Source organism: Apteryx rowi, unplaced genomic scaffold, assembly GCF_003343035.1.
Source record: "Apteryx rowi isolate R43461 unplaced genomic scaffold, aptRow1 scaffold_285, whole genome shotgun sequence".
In the NCBI taxonomy this organism is placed as follows: Eukaryota; Metazoa; Chordata; class Aves; order Apterygiformes; family Apterygidae; genus Apteryx; species Apteryx rowi.
In genome coordinates, this window is record NW_020449252.1 from 896,273 (window position 1) to 908,982 (window position 12,710).

Genomic DNA, 12,710 nt, shown 5'->3' on the forward strand with positions numbered 1-12,710 from the left:
ACTTGCTGAGGGTGCACTCTGTCCCTTCATCCAGGTCATTGATGAAGAAGTTGAACAAGACTGGACCCAGTACTGACCCCTGGGGGACACCGCTAGCTACAGGCCTCCAACTAGACTCTGTGCCACTGATCACAACTCTCTGAGCTCTGCCATTCAGCCAGTTCTCAGTCCACCTCACTGTCCACTCATCTAACCCACACTTTTTGCCTACAAACCTAGCGAAGAAAGAAGTCATGGAGAGCAGAGGGAAAGAATAAACTGGTATTTTCAGTTTTCAATTAGACCAAGCAGGCTAAATGCCAATAATGAAAAGACTCTTATCAATTTACATTACATTTAATATTACTGTAGCTTGATGGTGAACATGCTCAAATCACTAAATCCAAAATCGTTCTCATTCCAGTAGGAGTTGTTTTCAAGGGGACTTTAAGGAAACTAATCAATGAATAAAGACAACGAAGCGTGTCTCTGAGAAAAGAGTTCAGGAATAAGAACCTGCTGATTAGCTCTGATTCCATCTGCAAGGTATGAGGACTTCTTTTAACAGAATGGAAAAAATATTTTAACATTTAAAAGTCATGGAAGAATTGAATAAGTAATGCTCCAGCTGCAAGGCTGACAGGGTCTGTTTGCTTTATCATGTGCATCAAGAACAAATATTTGTTATTGCAGTGGGATACATATACATTCTCTCTTAGACTCAAGCTGGACTTCCTTTGACCTGAATGAAATTCTGTGAAGGCTGGAAGAGTTTGTGCTTGCCAATATCTTAGTAGTACAGGCAACAGAAAGAATAATAATCACCTTAACATTTAACTAAAATAAATTACTGCTGGAAAGTATTTTTGACCCATGTTATGCATTCTGACTAAATTAATACCATGCTGTTAAAATATGAACCTTTCCCCTGTCTGAACATGTCCTTAATTAAGATTGTCACAGGGAGCTGATACACCTTTTATTAAAATTCCACATATTAAGGAAAAAATTGCTAATGCTAGCAGTCTGAAGGTGTAGATGTCTACAGATGTTTTAGTACATCGCAGCACTTTTTTTAATATGCAATTACATAACCACAAACCAAGAACCACCAATTATGTTGCTTATATGAACATTTTCATTAATGACAAGCTGTAAGAATCAGCGTGCATAGTTTGTATTTTGCAAAGTAGATAATTTCTAAGTCAGAAGCTAGTAGAAAATGGAAATTGATTCAGATCATTTAGATGATAATATATTTCCAATGTAAGATACAGATCTTTCAAGCAACATTAAAGTTTAAAAAAACAAAAAGATATCCTAATAGAAAACTGCCAGATACATAACTATTCTAAGATGAAATCATATTTTGAAGTGAAAGTAAAGTATATACTTATTTTTGGTAAGGAAAATATACCTCACATGGCTGCCATTAACAAGATTTTTTTCATAAAACCAAAAATGTGATGACTAAAAGTGGTCATTATTTTGTGGTTGTTACTTTAAAGGTGTACCTAAAATGGGATTCAGTGCATACAATTTAAGCCACAAAGGGGAGTGTGTTTCCTCACTCTAGAACAGGTAGAAAAAAGTACTTTCTTTCCAGGGATTAGGGATTTTCAATAGCTATAGTTAGATGAGATGGATACCACCTATAAAGTGAGTTTGATCTTTTTCAAAACATTTTCATTTTTTTTCTTAACTTAATTCTAAGTCTGACTATTAGGCATATAGGTATGTAATGTGTGAAGTGCTGAAGTTAACGTAACAAGCATACAAAACATCAATATTGGAGATCAAATTCCTGTATAATTATATCCAGAATTTAATGGACTGTAATAATAACGGCTTCCCTACAGAAAACAGCAAGCCTGCCAAACTGGTTGTGTAGAAACAGGGTGAGGGTCTTTTAGTTAATGATCTTCCACAGTTGCCTGGCGAGAAGGAGAGGTGAGAAAGCTAAACTACTACCATGTCACCAGTAGTATAACTGGCTCATCTTCGGTGTCTTTGGTAATCCAGGAGCTGCTACCTCATTTCCTGCTATTGCTGTTGCTTATACATATTGCCCTGCTCTTCCATCAAACTTTTGTGAAGATGTTTTACCTTCTACCACCATTCCTATGTGCAATATTAGAAAGAGAGCTTTTAAGACTTTTTATAAGCTCAGTAAAATGTTTTCTATCCTTTTTCACATAGTCTTAAGTCATCTCTGTAAAGATTCATGTTTATTGTTCCTTTATTAAAAGAATAACAGACTCCTGTCTTAAAAATCAGTAAGAACTTCAGATCAGTCTGAATGTCAGTGTACTTATGACATATTTACAGGATTACATATTCTTCATATGTAAGTATGTATGACACCTCAGTAATAGTTCTGCCATTCTGTTAAAGGTAGGTATTGCACATGTCTTTAGAGTCTGAGATTCAATTGTCCTTAGTAGAAACAAAGAATAGATAAATTATTTGTGTAAAGTAGCACAAGAAGTCTATGAAAACAAGGTTTAGCATCATTTTCACACCACAGAAGCAGCAAAGGATCATTCTCAGGAGGTCTTAAGAGCTTTTTCTTTTCATCTGATTTATAGAACAAATAACTGCTTGGGCCCCAAACTTAATTTCCAATATTCAGAAAAGTTTTCATTATAAACTGTTCATAGATAAGCTATCCACTGAAATAATGTTAGATTGCAAAAGGATCCTTTTTATCTTGTTTATTTCTATCTGAGTTTTAGAGAACCAAAGGAAGATGAAAATGTTAGATAAACTGTAGTTTTGGAACATATCCCTATGAATGTGCAACTCTACTCTCTGGATACTCTGCCTTTTTCTCCTTGCCTGTACTATGCAAAGGGAAGGATGCTGTTTCAGTCTAGTTCTACACCCAGTTTAACACACTGAGTCCTGTTATGTCACCAACCTATGATATCTTAGCAAAATAATTAACCATTTTGTTTCATACTTAGGCAATGGCAATAATGCATGAAGGTGGATCTTCAACTGTTATAGAATAATATGGATTTACACATACAAAACATCTGGCTCATGGATTTCTCACATCAGAGGGTTTTTCTTTTCTATTTTTAGAGGAACCATGATATATTCCAGAAAAAACTTTTCTCATTACAAAAAGAAAGGTAGAAGTCCAAGCTGCAGTCTTAATTACATAAACACGGAAAAATAGCACACAGAAAATGGAAATGTTTTCAGTGACTGTCTTTTCTAACCATGGGTGCATGGTCATGGTGGGAGCAGGGGGGACAGCACTGACAAAGTAATGCTAATGAATACAGAGAGTTATTATTTTTCATAAGTCTCATTTTGATAAACACTTTACAAGTTCCCCAATCTGTATGTTAAAAGTTTATGGAAAGTATGAAACAAACTGCTAATTCTCAAAACTATTTGCTTACTCATACTTTTGAATTTCTTTTATTTTAAATAAAAAATGTTTGTCATAGAAATTTCAAATGTCTTAGAAATGTTTTTCTGACTTTTTGGGGAGCTGGGATTTATTGATGGAATTTGTTCTTAGCAACAGCTGACAAAAATTTTGTTTATCAATACTGTCTGGAGACATGGGAGAGTTAGAAGAACGGCAAAAAACAAACAAAGAAAAGAGCTCCACTGTTACTCTAAAAACAATTAGTCAATAGTATACGCTTTACTCCAATGTACATTTCTTCTCATGTAAGAGATCATATGCCAAAAAGACACACAGTTTCTTAGTTTTAAATAAGCATTGATTAATACAGTAAAGTAATCAACTATCAGTTTAATTTGCTACTTTTATTTTGGCTGCAAGATTTATTTCTTAATTCTTAAATTAAAGTTTAATTTCTTTTTCAAAACAAGCAAACAAACAACACCCCTTGCCCGCCCTGTATGTTTTACCATATAGTCTTGAACATATAACAAGGGAAACGTAAGCTCTTTTCCAGCACAGACAAAGAATAAGACAGGCATGTAAAGCTTGAATTTCTTCTTATGAAGCAATGCTAAAAAGTCATATCAAGACATAAGCACCGCTGTAGTTTAAAATTACTAGTACTATCAATAAGTCTGTTTATTCTGTTCAGTCTCATAATACTATAAAGATGGTATGAAGACCTACAGTACTACCAAAGCAGTTTACTACTTTGGAGGTTATGCTTACATCTGTCAGGGTTTCCAGACTTGGAAATTGTACGTTTCCCTCCTTAAGCATTCATTCGTTTTTAGCACATCAAAATCAGCCAAGTCTCTTTCTGTCTCTATCTAGTTAAACATTAAACACTGAACTCCTACCTATACCACAAGTGATGAATTAATTTTTTAAAATCATTAGTACAAACAGTAAGATGCATCTGGTTATGATGCTTTTTTCTTTCTCCTCTCTGCCAGTCTGAGTCTGCTTTAAATAATGCTGTGCAGTGGAGCCCCATCTACAGTGATTGAAGGGATCACCTGAGGACTGATATGTACCGTTTGAGTCCATACATCATATATTAGATAACTGACAACCTCCTTCTGGTATAAATCAAATTCTTGAGGACTCTATTTCTGCTTTTTTCATATGAGAGTCAATCAAACAGAGTATATGGATGTTTACTGTGAGGTTAATCACTAGACAGTAATTGCCTGTCTGTACTGACCAAATAAATCAATTCCGTATACAAGAAACATTATGAAGAGATCCAGGTTATTGAGCTTAAATAAATATGATTGATTACCTGAATTCTCTCAAAACAACATAAACAATATGATTGCCAGACTAATCTACTAGAAGAAAATTACAAACCATAATTCACTGTAATTTCTGATAATGTAGAGGGCAAATGGGATACCTCAGAATAGAAAGCAAACTTTTCACCATAACAGGAAACTGCTACAATTCAACCTAATGCACAACATAAATGCAGTCACTAATTCTCAGCATGCAATATATTTCTATATTGGCTGCTCAAATGTAACAAGAAAAAGCCACAGAACTCCTTCTACAAAATTCTTTTGCTTATTTGATGCTTCAAAGGGTGCACGAGCAAGCACCTTTGTGAACAATATGAATCCAGATAACCATCATTTTCCCCAAAAATCCTATTTTTGCCTTCTTTGAGGGAATATGACATGGAACTACACAGCATTACATAGATCATGACTCCTGTCTTCCAATGTCATCTTATAACTGCAGAGGTTAATTCTCTACCTTAGGTGTAAGTTCAGCTATAGTCTTTATGTTTTTACAAAACAGAAGTTAGAGACGTGGTGAAGAATGGAGAAGTTAATAGACTGTTCATAATATTCTCCAGCTCTGGACATTCCTATTCCAGCATATATTTTTGTTTTCAGCTATGATGGATTTTATATATTGATATGGTAGCTTTAAATGCGAATTATATTAATTTCATTTTCTTCCATTGCTGTTTGCAAGATTATACAGTTTGTTTATGTTACATAATTACACTGTGAAATTTGATGCTTCAAACTGTTGTTGAAGCCAAGGATAAATGGATTAAAAAAAAAATAATCAGACTAATGGAAAATAGGTTAATTGGTAACCATTACACATGATGACTGAGATCAGGAGGTTCTTGAACTACCAGCCACAGAAAGCTGGGAGAGAATATCAGAGGAAGAATGATACCATGCTTCATTCACACACTGTCCAGACAGTACTCCTTAAATGTCCATTACATTGTTGCAGTCACCTGGTTGGGCTAAACAGACTTTTAACTTGATCTGATCCAGTACAGGTATTTTTATGTCCCAAGGCATTTAACCACAAGAAAAAGTATGATGAACTTCATGATCTTATTTTCCATTAGAGGTAGGGATGCTGAAGTTACCTGTTCCTTGTCCCTGTTTTCCAATCAGAAACATGACCTCGCTGTGAACTTTTGCAACAGACTAAAAATCAAGACTTGTTCAAAATATTACACATATTAGTGTGAAGTATCCGGGACAGCTTGATATATTAACTGTTCGTACTTAGGCATATAGCAGTGTTTTATGCAAAAGAGGTTTAAGTAGATACAATGTCTCAAATACATCCCAAATCACAAAATTCAATGTTTTTCCTATATATAACATAGCAAGGGCCCACAATTACCTGTAACTGTTAACTCCGTAGTTCTTCTGACAACAAAGATTCCATATTTTAACTCACAAGTGTAATTTCCAATGTCATCCTCTCTAACTTCCCGAATGACAAGAGTGTCCTTTTTAAACACAATACTCGGTCTCCACGTCTTTGACTTGCATTCCTGTTTAAAGATAATATAACACATCAGTGACTATGTTCTTATACTTAAACTGGACCACTACTGTCAGTATTGTTCAAAACGAAGAAGGCTACAAAAGAGCTTAACATATTCATGAATTTTACATACACTAAATATCTCAAATATCTCATTCCATTTAGTTTAGTGTTGATTAAAAAAAAAGACTAAATGACATAACATTTGCCCTTCTGACAAGAAAAAGAAGAGGATGTGATTCCTATGGCCGTTTTCCTTTGACGTCAGTTTGTTGAGGAGCTCCTATTTCATTTACTTATTTGCTCTTACAATTATATCTGTGATCTGTGATTGTTATATTACCAATAGCAACAGGTTGCAGGGGAGAAAGGCTTGTTTCTTTGTTTGTTTGTTTGCTTTAATAAAATGATGATTAAAAAATGGAGAGAAATATAAAAAGATGAGAATGAGGAGAAACAGGATGAGTTGCAGATCTCTTTCTGAAAACATCTTAGAATCAAATCTTTGAACTCTTAACAATAGGTAAGTTCTGTATCAACAAAAAATAATGACTCTATATTTTAATTTTTACTACCAAAATATTACATTTTGTGAAATAATAGAGAATATACATTCTGGTTTGCATGTTTGTTGGCTCCCTAAATTGATTTCACTTAAATAACCTAGGTGTTATTTGAAAAAGTTTCTTGGAATATTTTTATTCTAAGTTTTCTAAACATCTTTGCATTGCTAACCAATATATTCATAAGGTATTAGAAATGGGGATTGATGCTTTTCATGAGACATAATGTCCTCTGACGGACTGTCATAAAATATTTTACTTGATTAGCTTAGCATAATCATTGTTTATGCATTCAGGGCTTGTTTTTCAATGTTAAAGTATTAGAGCTTGTTTGAGCACATTCATACAATGCTGTAAATGACTCTTAAGACTTGCTTTTGAGCTATTGTTAGAGAAGCCAGTCATATTTTTAAATTTGATAAATTTTTAGTTATGTATTGTATTACATATATAAAATCCAAGACAAATATAAGCAAACAGTTGGTTACCTCTCAGCTCAGATATTCTAAATCAGCTAATTCAGCCAGAATCCTTATAGAACACAAGTCTTCACCGCTATTAGATAACATCGTCTTGTGTCCCATATTTAGAAGCATTTATAATGTTATCAGGTACATTATCAGGAAATTTTTTAAATAATTAGAATGCATACAACCACATAGTTAAACTAGGATATTCCTCAATACACAGTCTAATTTCAGATTTATGGAACTTTTGGGGGATTTTAAATTGTATGCATTACAACACTGGGGTACTGACTATTTTCTGCAAACAGCAAGAAACCCAGAACTCAAGGTGCCATGCATGGATGTTACAGTAAGCTGCCCACAGGCAGTCCTGTTTTCTGGAACTGGACCCTTAAGATCTAGAAATCAGTATACAATACTGAAATAAAGTTATTAATGAAAACTATTGAAGTATTGATAACTTCAAGTAAAAGCTAATATGCCAATACCAAATTTTAGGAAGTCATTGCTGAATTCTGTGTTGCAAAAATCAAGCAATTTGTTCAGATAATAACATACGCAGCTCTTCTATTTATATTTTTCCAAACAGATTTTATGTCTGAGGTTCTGGAAACATACCCTTCAGCTTGGTATAGGACAAGCAGTTGCTGTACTTACAGCTTACATGACTGTATCTTAGCATATCAGACCAGCACAGACTGGCAAAACTGGCTTTTTTAGCCCTCTCATCAGCAGAAAGCTGCCAGTTATTTATGACATCCATAAATGGATATTAACAAAACACTAAATCTGAAGTTTACCAAGAAAGAATTTGAATCTGTTTCTCATTTAGTTCATTTTTCCTATCCTTTTGGTGGCTATTCTGGTGTTTATTTCTTAACAAATCTTAAAGCCATCCAAGTTGCATATCATATTTAGATCATGAAAATCACCAGAACATAGCATAATATCTTGTTGAAGATAAAAAATGTCTTGCGTTCCTTACCTTATACCACAGAATTTCAGGCTCCCTAAATGGAAATAAAAAATCCTCTATTTCAGGGCATGAGATTTCCTTGCTTTTGCTAAGTTCAGCTTTTTCAAAATATTTCATCTTTGAATTGTAGCAGAGTCCAGTGTCATTTTCACCCACCGTCAGCGAAATGGACACTTTCATACAGTAAGTGGAGTTTCTGTAATGCAATAAAAATAGAAATAAAAGTCTAATATGAAAAAATAAATGTCAATGCACATGACATTGTTTTTAAGTCATTATTTTAATCCCAAGCAAGAGAGAGAAAATAAAACATTGTATTTTGCATGTATTCTGTAGCTTTTCATCATAATTTTGCTGCTTTTTCAGCCACTACATACAATATTTAGACGCTGTTGGCCTTATTCTATGACTGAAGGTTTATCTCTCCCTTTCCTCAGACTCCTTCTAACAGCACTGTCCTTATAATGTTTATTTGAGGACAATTTCCTCCAAAGCAAATATGCAATAAAAGCTTCATGTCTTTACCAGTGAAACACGACAACCATCTTGCTGACAAACACTATTACAACAGTTCTCTGGGTGAAGAGATCATTTTGTAGTACCGCAGGCTAATGCCAAAGGGAGACTTTGGCATCCCACTGCGAGCCAGGATATTAAGCCACCTATTCATCAGATCTGAGCGTGCTTTGAAGTGGAAGTGGTAACCTTTATGCAGCCTTTGATTAAAATGAGTCTTGTAACCCTTCCAGTCATAGAAAAAAAGGATGTTTTAAGCTAAAGGACTGCTAACTTATTTACCTTAGCCTCCAATCCCCATATTCCCAGGCCAAAATGTTACTTCTGCATTATCTGCAACCTTCATTAGTTTGGGCTCTATCCTGAAACTTATTACTTCCTCTGCTGCTGAATGTTGATATGCCAGACAGTCAGAGACTAGGGAACATTGTTTTGCTTCCCACATTTCACTATGCACTTTAATTAGTCTTAGAGCCAAAATTACTTAAAAGGTTTTGTTTTTTTTTTTTTTCATTTTCATTTCCAGATGGGCAGCAAGAGAGTGTCTGAAGCTGAGCACTCCCCAGGAACACACTGTGACAATGCAAGATTTCTCTCCTACTGATTTGTAAATGCATTTGACCCCTAATCTGCTGAAAGAGGGTCCTGCAGAGAGCACTCAGAAAACATTCCTTTACTTATTTTCATTCTCAGACTCTATGAGCTGATCTTTGATTTACAGCAGTCAAGTATCTGACAGGGCACGCTCTGAAAGATAGCTACATTTTTGCATTCTCTTTAGACTTCTTAAAAAGCTTCCTTTTCCTGTTCAAGAAGGGGTGATAGAAATTTCTAAGAATGAAAAATATGAAAGAGAGACTTCATTCAAAGCACTCGACAGTCCCATTTCCTGAAGAAAATATAAACCTGAAAAGGAAGATATAAGTAACTACTTTATAAGAGATTACTCTTAGAAATATAGATTCTGGAACTGAATGACCCTAAGCTATAGAGATAATTTCAGGACATGTAAGGACAACAAACAAAATCGCATCCCTATAAGTTAAGGCTAACTATAATTTATTACTCCATTCAGGAATCTGGTGGTATAAATAAAATAGAGTTGTCTAAACTTTACCCAAAGCAAAGAAGGTATTCATTGAATATTGATCATTCTTTCAACTTTTAAGCTGTTTAAGAGCCAGTTCTTACATGTACATGCAAGTCAGAATCATTCAGCATTTTAATGAACACATTTGCATTACTGTACCTTACATTACATTATTCCTCCATTTAGGTGCTACTTGGAATATTTACTTGTAGCTTAAGGACATCATAAAATGTCATCTAAGTCAGTTTTTCAAAATCAGTAATATTCTCTTTCTGTATTCTTGAAAGACCAACCCTTTGGAAACAGGGAGAAGGTCTCAGCAACCCACCAAGCTCTCAGGGTCAAGAGCAGAGTACACAAACTATATGACAGGGCTACACTATTGGATGACAGGGAAAATATGTAGGGAAGCATTGGATATTTATCGCATACATTTAGATGTTCTCTTTACTCTTTTCCATGTGTTTGAGTTTTATGTTTTGTTTGATCACTGAGTCTCATGGTTTAAAAATTCCTAGAAGAAGCCTGGAAAAAGGCACTTAACTGCAATCCCATTTCTCTGAAGATATTAGCTAAGGAAAATTTTCATTTTTGGTTTTCATCTTCCTTCAATATTCAGAGGAAATCGGACAAACATTTAATTTATGTTTTGGTCTACTAAGGGCTCTGTTCTGCAATAACAGCAATGTCAATTGCTAGAGCTCTTCTGAGGCACCTTCACGTTTCCGTTGCAATAGGAGATCCTTTACCAGATGCAACTTAGGCTTCCTACTCTGTAGGAAGAGAGGTATTTTGGAAATATCTCAGAAGGTTTAAACACATTGCTTGAAGAGGATTTTAGTGTTTAATGATTCGAAGTTGTAAGCGTCTATGATTTGAGCCATATGAATAAAAACCTTTTGCAGGCAAAAGCACAACTTGACTGGGCTTTAAAATACTTACATCCTAAGCTATCAGATACAAAGTACGGAAACATTTTGGCTGGATACTAGTCAACTAAGTTCCCTAACAGAATTTTCTCTCGAGGGTCTAAAGTATCATCACAGGAACCTACAACTCCAGATGCCTCCAGGTGACATAGACTTTCTTATTGAGACTCCACATACTAACTGCACTGTCAGTCCGACTCCATCTGGTATTCTGCGTCAGAAGCCAAGCCTGCAGCCAGGAAAAAAGAAGATTGCTGGGAAGAAACCAAACTCAAAAAGAATGATATAGAAGGCAGAGCACAATAAAACAATATGGACAATGGAAACCAAACTAACGGACTCACAGAATCAGAAAAACAGGATGAAAATTCAAACAGTCCCCTGGCGGGAGTGAGGAAGAAGAAGGAAGAGGTGAGCCGTTTGCTGTTTACAGCTGGAGTGTAACTGATTGAGTAGATGTGGAGCCCCCCAGCTAGCAGAATGTGCAGCAGGCAGCAGAGCCTGGGAGCAAGCATGCATATGCCTCAGAGGGTCAAAAATGTTAGTGTTAGAGCTAAGGAAATCTTCTTTGTGTGTCTTACTGGAGGCACCAGACCAAAACTAAACAAAAATACCCTACATCACTGGATTCTGTGTATTTATTTTATTTTATTCACTGTGTACTTTATAACCCAGTGGAAACTTTGATACATTATTTATTAAGAGCAAGTGCTGCAAGTAACTTTTCTCCTTTCACTCTCCAAGGTGATCTGAGCCACAGGCCTTTAGGACCTGGCAGCTATGTTCGAAAGCAACACTGGCCTAAAACCTGTCATCTGTGAGACAGCTACTAGAAAAACTTTCAGGCAGTGTAAATCACACAGGTTACAAAAACATTGTAAGTAACTCACTAGAACTCTATATATTTCCCCTTCCTTGCCCACAAGATCAACTTTTTCACTAGGACTAGAAAAAAATCGTTAGTTGTCATCTCTCATACACAAAAACTATTTCATATGGTATGACAGCAGCTATCCCTGTGTTTGACATGGTCTCAGAAGGCAGTCTGCACCCTAACTTGTGTTATTTGTATATTCCTGGTCTATAAACATTAAAGTAAAAACAACAGCAATAGTATCTGCTAAATATGTTGATTCCATTGTACGTCTTTTGTTTTTTTTGCCATTCATCGTCCATATGTTTTTAGGGCCCAGTAGCAAAGGATCTGTACCTGAAAGCCTGTGATAAAGATAAGACAGAAGAATGCGTAAAAGACTTAACTTCTCCATGTCTTCCCCTGTATCCCAGGGGTAGCTGCGCTAATGCCCAGCTTCCTATAGTTCCTCTGAATCAAAGCTTCACCACTTCTTAACAGATATTGTTTATTCTCTTGTTTGTACAGCAGCCACGCGAAAGCATACAGAGTACTGAATAACAAAGATCTGTCTAAATAAGAACAGAAGGCTTCCGCATTTCACCCACCCCATTTCTCTGCTTGAATTGATATCCACTTCACCAGTGGATGCCTACCTGATTCTCCTTAATATTAGTTGATCTGAAACTCTCATAGAAGTACATTCATACTGGGTATCTTATGACACCTTGAAATTCAGATCCTGTGACAGAGAGGAACAGGACAGAGTGAAGAGTGGAAAAGTTCTATGTGCAGAACTAAAAGAATAAGGTTAAATTTGTAGAAGAGAAGAATGTGAAGTGTGAAACGACGGTGTAAAGAAAAGAAAAGTTCAGCAAAGAGGAGATCTGGATAGAAAGAAGAAAAAAGTAGAAAAGAGATGCACAAAACAATCGCAAATCCAGCCATACTACAAAATTTTTTCCTTCTCCAGACAGTGACCCAGCACTCACAGCAAGCCCCTAATGCCTCTGCTTAACTTTTGACCCTATTTTGTGTGTTCTGAAATAAGATCAATGATGATATATAGCTCTCTCAGATTCTCAACTGCTATATACAGCTT

At 35.4% G+C, this 12,710-nt stretch overlaps 1 protein-coding gene across 1 annotated transcript in view; it reads right to left on the reverse strand.

Annotated features, from left to right (window-relative positions):
• IL1RAPL1 (interleukin 1 receptor accessory protein like 1) overlaps positions 1–12,710 on the reverse strand; it is a 356,120-nt gene that overhangs the window by 283,182 nt on the left and 60,228 nt on the right. The window contains exons 3-4 of the mRNA XM_026069048.1: positions 8,230–8,416; positions 6,068–6,221 (exon numbers count right to left, since the gene is read on the reverse strand). Coding sequence (XP_025924833.1) covers positions 6,068–6,221; positions 8,230–8,416 — 341 coding nt within the window. The remainder of the gene's footprint in view (positions 1–6,067; positions 6,222–8,229; positions 8,417–12,710) is intronic.